The following is a 22,071-nucleotide window of genomic DNA, read 5'->3' on the forward strand; positions in this document are numbered from 1 at the left end:
GTTATATTCTTGTACATAGGAGGTCGTATTATAGTAGTTATATTCTTGTACATAGGAGTAGTATTATAGCAGTTATATTCTTGTACATAGGAGCAGTATTATAGTAGTTATATTCTTGTATATAGGAGGTCGTATTATAGTAGTTATATTCTTGTATATAGGAGGTAGTATTATAGTAGTTATATTCTTGTACATAGGTGCGGTATTAAAGTATTTATTTTCTTGTACATAGGAGTGGTATTATAGTAATTATATTCTTGTGCATAGGAGTAGTATTATAGTAGTTATATTCTTGTATATAGGAGTATTATTATAGTAGTTATATTCTTGTACATAGGAGGTAGTATTATAGTAGTTATATTCTTGTACATAGGAGGTAGTATTATAGTAGTTATATTCTTGTACATAGGAGTAGTATTATAGTAGTTATATTCTTGTACATAGGAGTAGTATTATAGTAGTTATATTCCTGTACATAGAAGTAGTATTATAGTAGTTATATTCTTGTACATAGGAGCAGTATTATAGTAGTTATATTCTTGTACATAGGAGGCAGTATTATAGTAGTTATATTCTTGTATATAGGAGTAGTATTATAGTAGTTATATTCTTGTATATAGTAGTATTATAGTAGTTATATTCTTGTATATAGTAGTATTATAGTAGTTATATTCTTGTATATAGGAGCAGTATTATAGTAGTTATATTCTTGTACATAGGAGCAGTATTATAGTAGTTATATTCTTGTACATAGGAGGCAGTATTATAGTAGTTATATTCTTGTATATAGGAGTAGTATTATAGTAGTTATATTCTTGTACATAGGAGTAGTATTATAGTACTTATATTCTTGTACATAGGAGCGGTATTATAGTAGTTATATTCTTGTACATAGGTGCGGTATTATAGTAGTTATATTCTTGTACATAGCAGTAGTATTATAGTAGTTATATTCTTGTACATAGCAGTAGTATTATAGTAGTTATATTCTTGTACATAGGAGCAGTATTATAGTAGTTATATTCTTGTACATAGGAGCAGTATTATAGTAGTTATATTCTTGTACATAGGAACAGTATTATAGTAGTTATATTCTTGTACATAGGAGCAGTATTATAGTAGTTATATTCTTGTACATAGGAGCAGTATTATAGTAGTTATATTCTTGTACATAGGAGGTAGTATTATAGTAGTTATATTCTTGTACATAGGAGCAGTATTATAGTAATTATATTTTTGTACATAGGAGTAGTATTATAGTAGTTATATTCTTGTACATAGGAGTAGTATTATAGTAGTTATATTCTTGTATATAGTAGTATTATAGTAGTTATATTCTTGTACATAGGAGTAGTATTATAGTAGTTATATTCTTGTACATAGGAGCAGTATTATAGTAGTTATATTCTTGTACATAGGAGGTAGTATTATAGTAGTTATATTCTTGTACATAGGAGCAGTATTATAGTAGTTATATTCTTGTACATAGGCGCAGTATTATAGTAGTTATATTCTTGTACATAGGAGGTAGTATTATAGTAGTTATATTCTTGTACATAGGAGCAGTATTATAGTAGTTATATTCTTGTACATAGGCGCAGTATTATAGTAGTTATATTCTTGTACATAGGAGTAGTATTATAGTAGTTATATTCTTGTACATAGTAGTAGTATTATAGTAGTTATATTCTTGTACATAGGCGCAGTATTATAGTAGTTATATTCTTGTACATAGCAGTAGTATTATAGTAGTTATATTCTTGTACATAGGAGCAGTATTATAGTAGTTATATTCTTGTACATAGGAGGTAGTATTATAGTAGTTATATTCTTGTACATAGGAGTAGTATTATAGTAGTTATATTCTTGTACATAGGAATAGTATTATAGTAGTTATATTCTTGTACATAGGAGCAGTATTATAGTAGTTATATTCTTGTACATAGGAGCAGTATTATAGTAGTTATATTCTTGTACATAGGGGGCAGTATTATAGTAGTTATATTCTTGTACATAGGAGGTTGTATTATAGTAGTTATAGTCTTGTACATAGGAGTAGTATTATAGTAGTTATATTCTTGTACATAGGTGGCAGTATTATAGTAGTTATAGTCTTGTACATAGGAGCAGTATTATAGTAGTTATATTCTTGTACATAGGAGCAGTATTATAGTAGTTATAGTCTTGTACATAGTAGTATTATAGTAGTTATATTCTTGTACATAGGAGCAGTATTATAGTAGTTATATTCTTGTACATAGGAGCAGTATTATAGTAGTTATATTCTTGTACATAGGAGCAGTATTATAGTAGTTATATTCTTGTACATAGGAGCAGTATTATAGTAGTTATATTCTTGTACATAGGAGCAGTATTATAGTAGTTATATTCTTGTATATAGGAGCAGTATTATAGTAGTTATATTCTTGTACATAGGAGCAGTATTATAGTAGTTATATTCTTGTACATAGGTGGCAGTATTATAGTAGTTATAGTGTTGTACATAGGAGCAGTATTATAGTAGTTATATTCTTGTACATAGGAGTAGTATTATAGTAGTTATATTCTTGTACATAGGAGTAGTATTATAGTAGTTATATTCTTGTACATAGGAGTAGTATTATAGTAGTTATATTCTTGTATATAGGAGTAGGATTATAGTAGTTATATTCTTGTACATAGGAGGTAGAATTATAGTAGTTATATTCTTGTACATAGGAGGTAGTATTATAGTAGTTATATTCTTGTACATAGGAGTAGTATTATAGTAGTTATATTATTGTACATAGGAGCAGTATTATAGTAGTTATATTCTTGTACATAGCAGGTAGTATTATAGTAGTTATATTCTTGTACATAGGAGCAGTATTATAGTAGTTATATTCTTGTACATAGGAGCAGTATTATAGTAGTTATATTCTTGTACATAGGAGCAGTATTATAGTAGTTATATTCTTGTACATAGGAGCAGTATTATAGTAGTTATATTCTTGTACATAGGAGCAGTATTATAGTAGTTATATTCTTGTACATAGGAGGTCGTATTATAGTAGTTATATTCTTGTACATAGGAGCAGTATTATAGTAGTTATATTCTTGTACATAGGAGGTCGTATTATAGTAGTTATATTCTTGTACATAGGAGTAGTATTATAGCAGTTATATTCTTGTACATAGGAGCAGTATTATAGTAGTTATATTCTTGTATATAGGAGGTCGTATTATAGTAGTTATATTCTTGTACATAGGAGCAGTATTATAGTAGTTATATTCTAGTATATAGGAGGTAGTATTATAGTAGTTATATTCTTGTACATAGGAGCAGTATTATAGTAGTTATATTCCTGTCCATAGGAGTAGTATTATAGTAGTTATATTCCTGTACATAGGAGTAGTATTATAGTAGTTATATTCTTGTACATAGGAGTAGTATTATAGTAGTTATATTCTTGTACATAGGAGCAGTATTATAGTAGTTATATTCTTGTACATAGGAGTAGTATTATAGTAGTTATATTCTTGTACATAGGAGTAGTATTATAGTAGTTATATTCTTGTACATAGGAGTAGTATTATAGTAGTTATATTCTTGTACATAGGAGTAGTATTATAGTAGTTATATTCTTGTACATAGAAGTAGTATTATAGTAGTTATATTCTTGTACATAGGTGGCAGTATTATAGTAGTTATAGTCTTGTACATAGGAGCAGTATTATAGTAGTTATATTCTTGTACATAGGAGCAGTATTATAGTAGTTATAGTCTTGTACATAGTAGTATTATAGTAGTTATATTCTTGTACATAGGAGCAGTATTATAGTAGTTATATTCTTGTACATAGGAGCAGTATTATAGTAGTTATATTCTTGTACATAGGAGCAGTATTATAGTAGTTATATTCTTGTACATAGGAGCAGTATTATAGTAGTTATATTCTTGTATATAGGAGCAGTATTATAGTAGTTATATTCTTGTACATAGGAGCAGTATTATAGTAGTTATATTCTTGTACATAGGTGGCAGTATTATAGTAGTTATAGTGTTGTACATAGGAGCAGTATTATAGTAGTTATATTCTTGTACATAGGAGTAGTATTATAGTAGTTATATTCTTGTACATAGGAGTAGTATTATAGTAGTTATATTCTTGTACATAGGAGTAGTATTATAGTAGTTATATTCTTGTATATAGGAGTAGGATTATAGTAGTTATATTCTTGTACATAGGAGGTAGAATTATAGTAGTTATATTCTTGTACATAGGAGGTAGTATTATAGTAGTTATATTCTTGTACATAGGAGTAGTATTATAGTAGTTATATTCTTGTACATAGGAGCAGTATTATAGTAGTTATATTCTTGTACATAGCAGGTAGTATTATAGTAGTTATATTCTTGTACATAGGAGCAGTATTATAGTAGTTATATTCTTGTACATAGGAGCAGTATTATAGTAGTTATATTCTTGTACATAGGAGCAGTATTATAGTAGTTATATTCTTGTACATAGGAGCAGTATTATAGTAGTTATATTCTTGTACATAGGAGCAGTATTATAGTAGTTATATTCTTGTACATAGGAGGTCGTATTATAGTAGTTATATTCTTGTACATAGGAGCAGTATTATAGTAGTTATATTCTTGTACATAGGAGGTCGTATTATAGTAGTTATATTCTTGTACATAGGAGTAGTATTATAGCAGTTATATTCTTGTACATAGGAGCAGTATTATAGTAGTTATATTCTTGTATATAGGAGGTCGTATTATAGTAGTTATATTCTTGTACATAGGAGCAGTATTATAGTAGTTATATTCTAGTATATAGGAGGTAGTATTATAGTAGTTATATTCTTGTACATAGGAGCAGTATTATAGTAGTTATATTCCTGTCCATAGGAGTAGTATTATAGTAGTTATATTCCTGTACATAGGAGTAGTATTATAGTAGTTATATTCTTGTACATAGGAGTAGTATTATAGTAGTTATATTCTTGTACATAGGAGCAGTATTATAGTAGTTATATTCTTGTACATAGGAGTAGTATTATAGTAGTTATATTCTTGTACATAGGAGTAGTATTATAGTAGTTATATTCTTGTACATAGGAGTAGTATTATAGTAGTTATATTCTTGTACATAGAAGTAGTATTATAGTAGTTATATTCTTGTACATAGGAGGTAGTATTATAGTAGTTATATTCTTGTACATAGGAGCAGTATTATAGTAGTTATATTCTTGTACATAGGAGCAGTATTATAGTAGTTATATTCTTGTATATAGGAGTAGTATTATAGTAGTTATATTCTTGTACATAGGAGCAGTATTATAGTAGTTATATTCTTGTATATAGGAGTAGTATTATAGTAGTTATATTCTTGTACATAGGGAGTAGTATTATAGTAGTTATATTCATGTACATAGGAGTAGTATTATAGTAGTTATATTCTTGTATATAGGAGTAGTATTATAGTAGTTATATTCTTGTACATAGGAGCAGTATTATAGTAGTTATATTCTTGTACATTGGAGGTAGTATTATAGTAGTTATATTCTTGTACATAGGAGCAGTATTATAGTAGTTATATTCTTGTACATTGGAGGTAGTATTATAGTAGTTATATTCTTGTACATAGGAGGTAGTATTATAGTAGTTATATTCTTGTACATAGGAGGTAGTATTATAGTAGTTATATTCTTGTGCATAGAGGTAGTATTATAGTAGTTATATTCTTGTACATAGGAGCAGTATTATAGTAGTTATATTCTTGTATATAGGAGCAGTATTATAGTAGTTATATTCTTGTACATAGGAGCAGTATTATAGTAGTTATATTCTTGTACATAGGAGCAGTATTATAGTAGTTATATTCTTGTACATAGGAGTAGTATTATAGTAGTTATATTCTTGTACATAGGAGTAGTATTATAGTAGTTATATTCTTGTATATAGGAGTAGTATTATAGTAGTTATATTCTTGTACATAGGAGCAGTATTATAGTAGTTATATTCTTGTACATAGGAGTAGTATTATAGTAGTTATATTCTTGTATATAGGAGCAGTATTATAGTAGTTATATTCTTGTATATAGGAGCAGTATTATAGTAGTTATATTCTTGTACATAGGAGCAGTATTATAGTAGTTATATTCTTGTACATAGGAGTAGTATTATAGTAGTTATATTCTTGTACATAGGAGTAGTATTATAGTAGTTATATTCTTGTACATAGGAGTAGTATTATAGTAGTTATATTCTTGTATATAGGAGTAGTATTATAGTAGTTATATTCTTGTACATAGGAGCAGTATTATAGTAGTTATATTCTTGTACATAGGAGTAGTATTATAGTAGTTATATTCTTGTACATAGGAGTAGTATTATAGTAGTTATATTCTTGTACATAGGAGTAGTATTATAGTAGTTATATTCTTGTACATAGGAGTAGTATTATAGTAGTTATCTTCTTGTATATAGGAGTAGTATTATAGTAGTTATATTCTTGTACATAGGAGTAGTATTATAGTAGTTATATTCTTGTACATAGGAGTAGTATTATAGTAGTTATATTCTTGTATATAGGAGGTAGTATTATAGTAGTTATATTCTTGTATATAGGAGGTAGTATTATAGTAGTTATATTCTTGTATATAGGAGTAGTATTATAGTAGTTATATTCTTGTACATAGGAGTAGTAATTATAGTAGTTATATTCTTGTACATAGGAGGTAGTATTATAGTAGTTATATTCTTGTATATAGGAGGTAGTATTATAGTAGTTATATTCTTGTGCATAGAGTTAGTATTATAGTAGTTATATTCTTGTACATAGGAGCAGTATTATAGTAGTTATATTCTTGTACATAGGAGCAGTATTATAGTAGTTATATTCTTGTATATAGGAGCAGTATTATAGTAGTTATATTCTTGTACATAGGAGCAGTATTATAGTAGTTATATTCTTGTACATAGGAGTAGTATTATAGTAGTTATATTCTTGTACATAGGAGTAGTATTATAGTAGTTATATTCTTGTACATAGGAGCAGTATTATAGTAGTTATATTCTTGTATATAGGAGTAGGATTATAGTAGTTATATTCTTGTACATAGGAGGTAGAATTATAGTAGTTATATTCTTGTACATAGGAGGTAGTATTATAGTAGTTATATTCTTGTACATAGGAGTAGTATTATAGTAGTTATATTATTGTACATAGGAGCAGTATTATAGTAGTTATATTCTTGTACATAGCAGGTAGTATTATAGTAGTTATATTCTTGTACATAGGAGCAGTATTATAGTAGTTATATTCTTGTACATAGGAGCAGTATTATAGTAGTTATATTCTTGTACATAGGAGCAGTATTATAGTAGTTATATTCTTGTACATAGGAGCAGTATTATAGTAGTTATATTCTTGTACATAGGAGCAGTATTATAGTAGTTATATTCTTGTACATAGGAGGTCGTATTATAGTAGTTATATTCTTGTACATAGGAGCAGTATTATAGTAGTTATATTCTTGTACATAGGAGGTCGTATTATAGTAGTTATATTCTTGTACATAGGAGTAGTATTATAGCAGTTATATTCTTGTACATAGGAGCAGTATTATAGTAGTTATATTCTTGTATATAGGAGGTCGTATTATAGTAGTTATATTCTTGTACATAGGAGCAGTATTATAGTAGTTATATTCTAGTATATAGGAGGTAGTATTATAGTAGTTATATTCTTGTACATAGGAGCAGTATTATAGTAGTTATATTCCTGTCCATAGGAGTAGTATTATAGTAGTTATATTCCTGTACATAGGAGTAGTATTATAGTAGTTATATTCTTGTACATAGGAGTAGTATTATAGTAGTTATATTCTTGTACATAGGAGCAGTATTATAGTAGTTATATTCTTGTACATAGGAGTAGTATTATAGTAGTTATATTCTTGTACATAGGAGTAGTATTATAGTAGTTATATTCTTGTACATAGGAGTAGTATTATAGTAGTTATATTCTTGTACATAGAAGTAGTATTATAGTAGTTATATTCTTGTACATAGGAGGTAGTATTATAGTAGTTATATTCTTGTACATAGGAGCAGTATTATAGTAGTTATATTCTTGTACATAGGAGCAGTATTATAGTAGTTATATTCTTGTATATAGGAGTAGTATTATAGTAGTTATATTCTTGTACATAGGAGCAGTATTATAGTAGTTATATTCTTGTATATAGGAGTAGTATTATAGTAGTTATATTCTTGTACATAGGGAGTAGTATTATAGTAGTTATATTCATGTACATAGGAGTAGTATTATTGTAGTTATATTCTTGTACATAGGAGCAGTATTATAGTAGTTATTTTCTTGTACATAGGAGCAGTATTATAGTAGTTATATTCTAGTATATAGGAGTAGTATTATAGTAGTTATATTCTTGTACATAGGGAGTAGTATTATAGTAGTTATATTCTTGTACATAGGAGCAGTATTATAGTAGTTATATTCTTGTACATTGGAGGTAGTATTATAGTAGTTATATTCTTGTACATAGGAGCAGTATTATAGTAGTTATATTCTTGTACATTGGAGGTAGTATTATAGTAGTTATATTCTTGTACATAGGAGGTAGTATTATAGTAGTTATATTCTTGTACATAGGAGGTAGTATTATAGTAGTTATATTCCTGTACATAGGAGTAGTATTATTGTAGTTATATTCTTGTACATAGGAGCAGTATTATAGTAGTTATTTTCTTGTACATAGGAGCAGTATTATAGTAGTTATATTCTAGTATATAGGAGTAGTATTATAGTAGTTATATTCTTGTATATAGGAGTAGTATTATAGTAGTTATATTCTTGTACATAGGAGTAGTATTATAGTAGTTATATTCTTGTACATAGCAGCAGTATTATAGTAGTTATATTCTTGTACATAGGAGGTAGTATTATAGTAGTTATATTCTTGTACATAGGAGTAGTATTATAGTAGTTATATTCTTGTACATAGGAGCAGTATTATAGTAGTTATATTCTTGTACATAGGAGCAGTATTATAGTAGTTATATTCTTGTATATAGGAGTAGTATTATAGTAGTTATATTCTTGTACATAGGAGCAGTATTATAGTAGTTATATTCTTGTATATAGGAGTAGTATTATAGTAGTTATATTCTTGTACATAGGGAGTAGTATTATAGTAGTTATATTCATGTACATAGGAGTAGTATTATAGTAGTTATATTCTTGTATATAGGAGTAGTATTATAGTAGTTATATTCTTGTACATAGGAGCAGTATTATAGTAGTTATATTCTTGTACATTGGAGGTAGTATTATAGTAGTTATATTCTTGTACATAGGAGCAGTATTATAGTAGTTATATTCTTGTACATTGGAGGTAGTATTATAGTAGTTATATTCTTGTATATAGGAGCAGTATTATAGTAGTTATATTCTTGTATATAGGAGGTAGTATTATAGTAGTTATATTCTTGTATATAGGAGGTAGTATTATAGTAGTTATATTCTTGTACATAGGAGGTAGTATTATAGTAGTTATATTCCTGTACATAGAAGTAGTATTATAGTAGTTATATTCTTGTACATAGGAGCAGTATTATAGTAGTTATTTTCTTGTACATAGGAGCAGTATTATAGTAGTTATATTCTTGTATATAGGAGTAGTATTATAGTAGTTATATTCTTGTACATAGGAGTAGTATTATAGTAGTTATATTCTTGTACATAGGAGGTAGTATTATAGTAGTTATATTCTTGTACATAGGAGTAGTATTATAGTAGATATATTCTTGTACATAGGAGTAGTATTATAGTAGTTATATTCTTGTACATAGGAGGTATTATTATAGTAGTTATATTCTTGTACATAGATGTAGTATTATAGTAGTTATATTCTTGTATATAGGAGGTAGTATTATAGTAGTTATATTTTTGTACATAGGAGTAGTATTATAGTAGTTATATTCTTGTACATAGGAGCAGTATTATAGTAGTTATATTTTTGTACATAGGAGGTAGTATTATAGTAGTTATATTCTTGTATATAGGAGCAGTATTATAGTAGTTATATTCTTGTATATAGGAGGTAGTATTATAGTAGTTATATTCTTGTATATAGGAGGTAGTATTATAGTAGTTATATTCTTGTACATAGGAGTAGTATTATAGTAGTTATATTCTTGTACATAGGAGTAGTATTATAGTAGTTATATTCTTGTACATAGGAGGTAGTATTATAGTAGTTATATTCTTGTATATAGGAGCAGTATTATAGTAGTTATATTCTTGTATATAGGAGTAGTATTATAGTAGTTATATTCTTGTACATAGGAGTAGTAATTATAGTAGTTATATTCTTGTACATAGGAGGTAGTATTATAGTAGTTATATTCTTGTGCATAGAGGTAGTATTATAGTAGTTATATTCTTGTACATAGGAGCAGTATTATAGTAGTTATATTCTTGTATATAGGAGCAGTATTATAGTAGTTATATTCTTGTATATAGGAGCAGTATTATAGTAGTTATATTCTTGTACATAGGAGCAGTATTATAGTAGTTATATTCTTGTACATAGGAGTAGTATTATAGTAGTTATATTCTTGTACATAGGAGTAGTATTATAGTAGTTATATTCTTGTATATAGGAGGTAGTATTATAGTAGTTATATTCTTGTATATAGGAGGTAGTATTATAGTAGTTATATTCTTGTATATAGGAGTAGTATTATAGTAGTTATATTCTTGTACATAGGAGTAGTAATTATAGTAGTTATATTCTTGTACATAGGAGGTAGTATTATAGTAGTTATATTCTTGTATATAGGAGGTAGTATTATAGTAGTTATATTCTTGTGCATAGAGGTAGTATTATAGCAGTTATATTCTTGTACATAGGAGCAGTATTATAGTAGTTATATTCTTGTATATAGTAGCAGTATTATAGTAGTTATATTCTTGTATATAGGAGCAGTATTATAGTAGTTATATTCTTGTACATAGGAGCAGTATTATAGTAGTTATATTCTTGTACATAGGAGTAGTATTATAGTAGTTATATTCTTGTACATAGGAGTAGTATTATAGTAGTTATATTCTTGTACATAGGAGTAGTATTATAGTAGTTATATTCTTGTACAAAGGAGTAGTATTATAGTAGTTATATTCTTGTACATAGGAGGTAGTATTATAGTAGTTATATTCTTGTACATAGGAGTAGTATTATAGTAGTTATATTCTTGTACATAGGAGTAGTATTATAGTAGTTATATTCTTGTACATAGGAGGTAGTATTATAGTAGTTATATTCTTGTACATAGGAGTAGTAATTATAGTAGTTATATTCTTGTACATAGGAGGTAGTATTATAGTAGTTATATTCTTGTATATAGGAGGTAGTATTATAGTAGTTATATTCTTGTGCATAGAGGTAGTATTATAGTAGTTATATTCTTGTACATAGGAGCAGTATTATAGTAGTTATATTCTTGTATATAGGAGCAGTATTATAGTAGTTATATTCTTGTACATAGGAGCAGTATTATAGTAGTTATATTCTTGTACATAGGAGTAGTATTATAGTAGTTATATTCTTGTACATAGGAGTAGTATTATAGTAGTTATATTCTTGTACATAGCAGTAGTATTATAGTAGTTATATTCTTGTATATAGGAGCAGTATTATAGTAGTTATATTCTTGTACATAGGAGCAGTATTATAGTAGTTATATTCTTGTACATAGGAGTAGTATTATAGTAGTTATATTCTTGTACATAGGAGTAGTATTATAGTAGTTATATTCTTGTACATAGGAGTAGTATTATAGTAGTTATATTCTTGTACATAGCAGCAGTATTATAGTAGTTATATTCTTGTACATAGGAGTAGTATTATAGTAGTTATATTCTTGTACATAGGAGTAGTATTATAGTAGTTATATTCTTGTACATAGGAGTAGTAATTATAGTAGTTATATTCTTGTACATAGGAGGTAGTATTATAGTAGTTATATTCTTGTATATAGGAGTAGTATTATAGTAGTTATATTCTTGTACATAGGAGTAGTATTATAGTAGTTATATTCTTGTATATAGTAGTATTATAGTAGTTATAGTCTTGTACATAGGAGTAGTATTATAGTAGTTATATTCTTGTACATAGGAGCAGTATTATAGTAGTTATATTCTTGTACATAGGGGCAGTATTATAGTAGTTATTTTCTTGTATATAGGAGTAGTATTATAGTAGTTATATTCTTGTACATAGGAGTAGTATTATAGTAGTTATATTCTTGTACATAGGAGTAGTATTATAGTAGTTATATTCTTGTACATAGGAGCAGTATTATAGTAGTTATATTCTTGTACATAGGAGTAGTATTATAGTAGTTATATTCTTGTACATAGGAGCAGTATTATAGTAGTTATATTCTTGTACATAGGAGTAGTATTATAGTAGTTATATTCTTGTACATAGGAGCAGTATTATAGTAGTTATATTCTTGTACATAGGAGCAGTATTATAGTAGTTATATTCTTGTACATAGGAGCAGTATTATAGTAGTTATATTCTTGTACATAGGAGCAGTATTATAGTAGTTATATTCTTGTACATAGGAGTAGTATTATAGTAGTTATATTCTTGTACATAGGAGCAGTATTATAGTAGTTATATTCTTGTACATAGGAGTAGTATTATAGTAGTTATATTCTTGTACATAGGAGTAGTATTATAGTAGTTATATTCTTGTACATAGGAGTAGTATTATAGTAGTTATATTCTTGTACATAGGAGTAGTATTATAGTAGTTATATTCTTGTATATAGGAGCAGTATTATAGTAGTTATATTCTTGTACATAGGAGGTAGTATTATAGTAGTTATATTCTTGTACATAGGAGTAGTATTATAGTAGTTATATTCTTGTACATAGGAGGTAGTATTATAGTAGTTATATTCTTGTACATAGGAGTAGTATTATAGTAGTTATATTCTTGTACATAGGAGCAGTATTATAGTAGTTATATTCTTGTACATAGGAGCAGTATTATAGTAGTTATATTCTTGTACATAGGAGCAGTATTATAGTAGTTATATTCTTGTACATAGGAGCAGTATTATAGTAGTTATATTCTTGTACATAGGAGTAGTATTATAGTAGTTATATTCTTGTACATAGGAGCAGTATTATAGTAGTTATATTCTTGTACATAGGAGTAGTATTATAGTAGTTATATTCTTGTATATAGGAGGTGGTATTATAGTAGTTATATTCTTGTACATAGGAGCAGTATTATAGTAGTTATATTCTTGTACATAGGAGTAGTATTATAGTAGTTATATTCTTGTACATAGTAGTAGTATTATAGTAGTTATATTCTTGTACATAGGAGCAGTATTATAGTAGTTATATTCTTGTACATAGGAGCAGTATTATAGTAGTTATATTCTTGTACATAGGAGCAGTATTATAGTAGTTATATTCTTGTACATAGGAGCAGTATTATAGTAGTTATATTCTTGTACATAGGAGGTAGTATTATAGTAGTTATATTCTTGTACATAGGAGGTAGTATTATCCTTATTTTTCTTTATATTGATAAATACGAGACTTCCCTGTCCCCGCCCTGCCCCGCCCCATATTATACATTGATCACTTACCCCATCCGAAAAGTGTGAACCCCCAAAGAAATTTTTTATCAGAGAAAAAAGCCATAAATATAAGACAATGTAAGTAAAGTCCTTCCACGAGGATCCAGTAGTAGTTGGTGGCCAAAAAATAAAGGAAAAAAGTGACAGTAATTTTACATCCGACCTAAGAAAAAGAAACAGAAGTGAGGTCAGAGGTCGCTCCTTCTAAGAGTCCTTGTCAGTGTTTCTATGGATACGACTACTTTGTTACTTTTCATGAGGAAGTTACTGAATTATATAAAAAAATTGAAAGAGAAATGAAAAATGTAAAAATCGTTTCCTATTAAGAATAATAAAGTGAATCTAATGACTGATGAGTGTAAAGAGACTTTGGCCTGAGACAGAAGGAGGATTCAGAGACTTATCTCAAAATCTTAATACAAAGAGGGGGCCAATATATATATATATAATGTGGGGGACACACGGAGGGGCCATAATACTGTAAGGAGGCCACAAGGGGGACATTATACTGTGCGGCCCAAAGGGTCATTATATTGTGTGGAGACACAAAAGGAGAAGGTGGAATTTGGTGAGATTAACTGGAGAAGGGATATAACACATGGGGCGCAGAGAAGGGATATAACACATGGGGGGGTGCAGAGAAGGGATATAACACATGGGGGGCAGAGAAGGGATATAACACATGGGGGCGCAGAGAAGGGATATAACACATGGGGGCGCAGAGAAGGGATATAACACATGGGGGGCAGAGAAGGGATATAACACATGGGGGGTGCAGAGAAGGGATATAACACATGGGGCGCAGAGAAGGGATATAACACATGGGGCGCAAGGAAGGGATATAACACATGGGGGTGCAGAGAAGGGATATAACACATGGGGGTGCAGAGAAGGGATATAACACATGGGGGTGCAGAGAAGGGATATAACACATGGGGGTGCAGAGAAGGGATATAACACATGGGGCGCAGAGAAGGGATATAACACATGGGGGGGTGCAGAGAAGGGATATAACACATGGGGGGTGCAGAGAAGGGATATAACACATGGGGGGTGCAGAGAAGGGATATAACACATGGGGGGTGCAGAGAAGGGATATAACACATGGGGGGGTGCAGAGAAGGGATATAACACATGGGGCGCAGAGAAGGGATATAACACATGGGGGGGTGCAGAGAAGGGATATAACACGGGGGGCAGAGAAGGGATATAACACATGGGGGGTGCAGAGAAGGGATATAACACATGGGGGGTGCAGAGAAGGGATATAACACATGGGGGGTGCAGAGAAGGGATATAACACATGGGGGGTGCAGAGAAGGGATATAACACATGGGGCGCAGAGAAGGGATATAACACATGGGGGGGGGGCAGAGAAGGGATATAACACATGGGGGGCAGAGAAGGGATATAACACATGGGGGGGTGCAGAGAAGGGATATAACACATGGGGCGCAGAGAAGGGATATAACACATGGGGGGGTGCAGAGAAGGGATATAACACATGGGGGGCAGAGAAGGGATATAACACATGGGGGTGCAGAGAAGGGATATAACACATGGGGGGTGCAGAGAAGGGATATAACACATGGGGGCGCAGAGAAGGGATATAACACATGGGGGGGTGCAGAGAAGGGATATAACACATGGGGGGGCAGAGAAGGGATATAACACATGGGGGGGTGCAGAGAAGGGATATAACACATGGGGCGCAGAGAAGGGATATAACACATGGGGGGGGTGCAGAGAAGGGATATAACACATGGGGGGCAGAGAAGGGATATAACACATGGGGCGCAGAGAAGGGATATAACACATGGGGGGGTGCAGAGAAGGGATATAACACATGGGGGGCAGAGAAGGGATATAACACATGGGGGTGCAGAGAAGGGATATAACACATGGGGGGGTGCAGAGAAGGGATATAACACATGGGGGGTGCAGAGAAGGGATATAACACATGGGGGGTGCAGAGAAGGGATATAACACATGGGGGCGCAGAGAAGGGATATAACACATGGGGGCGCAGAGAAGGGATATAACACATGGGGGCGCAGAGAAGGGATATAACACATGGGGGCGCAGAGAAGGGATATAACACATGGGGGCGCAGAGAAGGGATATAACACATGGGGGCGCAGAGAAGGGATATAACACATGGGGCGCAGAGAAGGGATATAACACATGGGGGCGCAGAGAAGGGATATAACACATGGGGCGCAGAGAAGGGATATAACACATGGGGCGCAGAGAAGGGATATAACACATGGGGGAGTGCAGAGAAGGGATATAACACATGGGGGGTGCAGAGAAGGGATATAACACATGGGGCGCAGAGAAGGGATATAACACATGGGGGGGTGCAGAGAAGGGATATAACACATGGGGGTGCAGAGAAGGGATATAACACATGGGGGTGCAGAGAAGGGATATAACACATGGGGGTGCAGAGAAGGGATATAACACATGGGGGGCAGAGAAGGGATATAACACATGGGGGTGCAGAGAAGGGATATAACACATGGGGGGTGCAGAGAAGGGATATAACACATGGGGGCGCAGAGAAGGGATATAACACATGGGGGCGCAGAGAAGGGATATAACACATGGGGGCGCAGAGAAGGGATATAACACATGGGGGGGTGCAGAGAAGGGATATAACACATGGGGCGCAGAGAAGGGATATAACACATGGGGGGGCAGAGAAGGGATATAACACATGGGGGGGGTGCAGAGAAGGGATATAACACATGGGGGTGCAGAGAAGGGATATAACACATGGGGGGCAGAGAAGGGATATAACACATGGGGGTGCAGAGAAGGGATATAACACATGGGGGGGCAGAGAAGGGATATAACACATGGGGGGGTGCAGAGAAGGGATATAACACATGGGGGGTGCAGAGAAGGGATATAACACATGGGGGCGCAGAGAAGGGATATAACACATGGGGGGGTGCAGAGAAGGGATATAACACATGGGGGGGTGCAGAGAAGGGATATAACACATGGGGGGGTGCAGAGAAGGGATATAACACATGGGTGGGTGCAGAGAAGGGATATAACACATGGGGGTGCAGAGAAGGGATATAACACATGGGGGGCGCAGAGAAGGGATATAACACATGGGGGCGCAGAGAAGGGATATAACACATGGGGGCACAGAGAAGGGATATAACACATGGGGGCACAGAGAAGGGATATAACACATGGGGGCACAGAGAAGGGATATAACACATGGGGGTACAGAGAAGGGATATAACACATGGGGGTGCAGAGAAGGGATATAACACATGGGGCAAGTTTACGACTGTGTGTGTATTTGTGGCCATCCAGTGGCTGGTTTGTGAATTGCAGTCTGCCACTTGTTGTCGTTGTATATGACCATGTGTTTCTATGGGAAAATGGAGTCCTTGGTGCTAAGGTAATGGGGGGAAGAATCTGTAGTCCGGGGCCCAGTCTGGGACCCCACTTTATGGCCCAATGCTGACTACGGTTTTATGTTGTGTGTGTATTACGGCCAGACGTTCTCATGGTCATACACATGGGGCCTCGGTTTCTCAGCTCACTGATGGAAGTTTATAGCACAATACGTTTGGAATCCTTTTAATTCTAGCGGAAGAAAATGAATTTGAAGACTCACAAACTGGGACTTGTCCGCTAGAGGAGGCTCCATCATCGACTTCAAGTCAGTTTCAGAGAAATGTTCCATTTCTTCAAATGGGTTTCCAGAATAGAGAACGGCGTCTTTCACGAAGATACTGACGGCTCGCAGCATGAAGGACACAAAGAGGTGCATGTGGATGTAATTTCTAGTGCAGTGCAGTCGCCTGGCGGAAAAAGCAGAACGTAAAGACAATTCTCTGCAGGTTTGATGAGTTGTGTTGTCTCCTGTAGCAGATGAAGGAGTCGTCGCTCGGCCATTGCACAAAGCCGCGGCCGCCACCATGTTGTTCTAAGCGGCCAATTAATTCCCATTCCTCCAGGGGGCTTTATATTCGCTGCTCATGTACGTGTAGAATGTAAAGTGGAGGCGAATGAAAGGTGAGGCTCAGCGTGGCGGGATACTTCTCTGATGAGGGATTCATTAGCCTGGCATCGGCACAGTAATGCCGCCATCTATATTAACAGGCAGCTTTGTGCTAATGATTTAACCAGTGTTTGTTTTATCCAGTTATCACCACTGAGACTACTGGCACGACCTCGGCACACATGAAACACTAATGGCCTCACTATGTTACCTAGATACACTATTAGAAAGGGAAGTTGAAAAAGGACCCGCAAAGATTCTCCATGTTCTCTATTCTCCAAGAGAAATGATCCATATCAGTCATTGTACGTCTTATATTCTGTATATTTTAGCAGTTTTCCCCTCTGTCATCTCTACCTGTAATTTTCCAGTCTCCCTGACCTGGGTACTGTAGACTCACTACTATGATTTCTTCCAAAGACAACACATGGGGAATGCAGAGGATTGTTTCCGTGATTAAGCTGCACTATATAGGGCATTATAGAGAAGTACTGAGCTTTAGGGATGTAAATAAAGCCCTTGGGGTGAGATAGAAAACTTACTATTAGCTGCAGCACCATATGGTATATTATAGAGAAGTAATGAGCAGTAGTGATGTAAATAAAGCACTTGGGGTGAGATAGAAAACTTACTATTAGCTGCAGCACCATATGGTATATTATAGAGAAGTACAGAGCTTTAGGGATGTAAATAAAGCACTTGGGGTTGAGATAGAAAACTTACTATTAGCTGCAGCACCATATGGTATATTATGTAAATAAAGCACTTGGGGTGAGATAGAAAACTTACTATTAGCTGCAGCACCATATGGTATATTATAGAGAAGTACTGAGCTTTAGGGATGTAAATAAAGCACTTGGGGTGAGATAGGTAACTTACTATTAGCTGCAGCACCATATGGTATATTATAGAGAAGTACTGAGCTTTAAGGATGTAAATAAAGCACTTGGGGTGATATAGAAAAACTTACTATTAGCTGCAGCACCATATGTTATATTATAGAGAAGTACTGAGCAGTAGTGATGTAAATAAAGCACTTGGGGTGAGATAGAAAACTTACTATTAGCTGCAGCACCATATAGGACATTATAGAGAAGTACTGAGCTGTAGTGATGTAAATAAAGCACTTGGGGTGAGATAGGTAACTTACTATTAGCTGCAGCACCATATGGTATATTATAGAGAAGTACTGAGCTTTAGTGATGCAAATAAAGCACTTGGGGTGATATAGAACACTTACTATTAGCTGCAGCACCATATGTTATATTATAGAGAAGTACTGAGCAGTAGTGATGTAAATAAAGCACTTGGGGTGAGATAGAAAACTTACTATTAGCTGCAGCACCATATAGGACATTATAGAGAAGTACTGAGCTGTAGTGATGTAAATAAAGCACTTGGGGTGAGATAGGTAACTTACTATTAGCTGCAGCACCATATGGTATATTATAGAGAAGTACTGAGCAGTAGAGATGTAAATAAAGCACTTGGGGTGATACAGAACACTTACTATTAGCTGCAGCACCATACAGGACATTATAGAGAAGTACTGAGCAGTAGTGATGTAAATAAAGCACTTGGGGTGATATAGAACACTTACTATTAGCTGCAGCACCATATGGTATATTATAGCGAAGTACTGAGCAGTAGAGATGTAAATAAAGCACTTGGGGTGAGATAGAAAACTTACTATTAGCTGCAGCACCATACAGGACATTATAGAGAAGTACTGAGCAGTAGTGATGTAAATAAAGCACTTGGGGTGATATAGAACACTTACTATTAGCTGCAGCACCATATGGTATATTATAGCGAAGTACTGAGCAGTAGAGATGTAAATAAAGCACTTGGGGTGAGATAGAACACTTACTATTAGCTGCAGCATTATTCTCAATGTACTGAGAAGTAGGTTCTCCCAGGTGTGTAATGGCTCCAGCAGGTGACGCTGCCTCAGACTCCGGCCATGTTCGCAGTATCTGCCTGTCTTATATGAATCCCTAACCCCCTGCTTTCACCTGAACACAAGGGAGGGTGCGTGAGACTAACAATCACAGGCGGTAACGTGGACCTCAGAGCCGAGACAGCGCCATCTATTGGATGGATAGATACGGGCCGGCTGGTACATTTCATTAACATTAAGCAACATTGTCCCACAGGAAAACTAGAGATCACTGCTTAAGTTGAAGGACAGAGTCTTGAGACAACTGCCAAGAAGAGGAGCATATTGACATTTTATCCTCTAGAATTTCCTGTGGATGTGGCTGATGGTTACGGGAATTAATGAGAAGATTTCATCGAGACAAGTAGAAGGAGTCAACAACATAAAGGAAAGTGGTCAAGACGTAGACGATGCACTTACCTGAAGTATCCTAAAATAAGGACAGCCACAGTCAAGGATCCCAGAGAGATTGAATACCCGATAGTGTAGATCAGATGGAGACGGTCAAACACTTCCTGCAAGAACAATAGAAAATGTCAGAAAGCCACAGAAACCCGAGAGACAAACACAAAACGCAGTGGTCCAACCAAACAGAATTGGACAAGGGGTGGACACGAGGACCAAGAAAAACATAAAGTATTACAGTCAGCACCTACTTACTAGAAGACCACACGCACACCAGGCTAGATCTGTGACCAAACTAGAGACCACTGACCCCAAAGAAACCAGGCAAGAAGATCTGGGACCAAACTAGAGACCACTGACCCCAAAGAAACCAGGCAAGAAGATCTGTGACCAAACTAAAGACCACTGACCCAAAGAAACCAGGCAAGAAGATCTGTGACCAAACTAAAGACCACTGACCCCAAAGAAACCAGGCATGAAGATCTGTGACCAAACTAAAGACCACTGACCACAAAGAAACCAGACAAGAAGATCTGTGACCAAAGTAAAGACCACTGACCCCAAAGAAACCAGGCAAGAAGATCTGTGACCAAACCAAAGACCACTGACCCCAAAGAAACCAGGCAAGAAGATCTGTGACCAAACTAAAGACCACTGACCCCAAAGAAACCAGGCAAGAAGATCTGTGACCAAGTAAAGACCACTGACCCCAAAGAAACCAGGCAAGAAGATCTGTGACCAAACCAAAGACCACTGACCCCAAAGAAACCAGGCAAGAAGATCTGTGACCAAACTAAAGACCACTGACCCCAAAGAAACCAGGCAAGAAGATCTGTGACCAAAGTAAAAGACCACTGACCCCAAAGAAACCAGGGAAGAAGATCTGTGACCAAACCAAAGACCACTGACCCCAAAGAAACCAGGCAAGAAGATCTGTGACCAAACTAAAGACCACTGACCCCAAAGAAACCAGGCATGAAGATCTGTGACCAAACTAAAGACCACCGACCCCAAAGAAACCAGGCAAGAAGATCTGTGACCAAACTAAAGACCACTGACCACAAAGAAACCAGACAAGAAGATCTGTGACCAAACCAAAGACCACTGACCCCAAAGAAACCAGGCAAGAAGATCTGTGACCAAACTAAAGACCACTGACCACAAAGAAACCAGACAAGAAGATCTGTGACCAAACTAAAGACCACTGACCACAAAGAAACCAGGCAAGAAGATCTGTGACCAAACTAAAGACCACTGACCACAAAGAAACCAGGCATGAAGATCTGTGACCAAACCAAAGACCACTGACCACAAAGAAACCAGGCAAGAAGATCATTGAGCAAAGCAGAAGAATCTGGCCATTGGAGACAATAACGGAGAAAAGATGGAGGGAAATGGGCAAGAGGACGACCAAGAGAAGACAATCCCAGGGATTCTAACACAAAGATAAGGGGTGAGGAGACAGAACATTGTGTTGGACGCGCCGAGCCCAGGGGTGGGGAGAAGGATATGTTTCAGAGGAGCTCGGCCTTCACATCACTTGTCACCTTCTCAGCTGGCGCTCGGGTCACACCAGTAGTCAGGTCTCCGCTCTTCAGGTTCTGCTTAAAACGTAGTTACCTGCAGACACCACAGAGACTATAGAGGGGTGAGCCGAGAGAAGAGTGCCCGAGCGCTAGTGTGAGTCTCCTAGGATTCTGCTATGTATTAGGGATGGGCGCCTAGTATTCCAGCGAGGAGGGATTACATACAATAATACCGTATTCCATATACTCGTACTCATCAATACTACTCCTACTCTCAGTAAAGATTCCATTCAGAGCCAGCGGTGATTGCCCAGTGTACAGCATTTGGCCAATCAACGCTGGTTATGCCGGAGGAGGCGGAGTCTATGATCGGACCACAGCAGTCTCCATTGTGGTCCGATATTAGACTCCGCCTCCTCACAGACGAGCCTCCGGCAGAACCAGCATTGATTGGCCGAATGCTGTGCACTGGCCAATCAACGCTGA

At 34.4% G+C, this 22,071-nt stretch overlaps 1 protein-coding gene across 1 annotated transcript in view; it reads right to left on the minus strand.

Annotated features, from left to right (window-relative positions):
• The window catches only part of LOC142187298 (parathyroid hormone/parathyroid hormone-related peptide receptor-like), a gene marked incomplete at its 5' end in the record, with an annotated part of 109,969 nt that extends 89,800 nt beyond the window's left edge, over positions 1-20,169 (minus strand). The window contains 3 exons of the mRNA XM_075261522.1: positions 13,695-13,848; positions 17,329-17,515; positions 20,075-20,169. Of these exons, the coding sequence (XP_075117623.1) occupies positions 13,695-13,848; positions 17,329-17,515; positions 20,075-20,169 (436 nt within the window). The remainder of the gene's footprint in view (positions 1-13,694; positions 13,849-17,328; positions 17,516-20,074) is intronic.
• Positions 20,170-22,071: the final 1,902 nt, after the last annotated feature.

This window comes from Leptodactylus fuscus, unplaced genomic scaffold (genome assembly GCF_031893055.1).
Source record: "Leptodactylus fuscus isolate aLepFus1 unplaced genomic scaffold, aLepFus1.hap2 HAP2_SCAFFOLD_175, whole genome shotgun sequence".
In the NCBI taxonomy this organism is placed as follows: Eukaryota; Metazoa; Chordata; class Amphibia; order Anura; family Leptodactylidae; genus Leptodactylus; species Leptodactylus fuscus.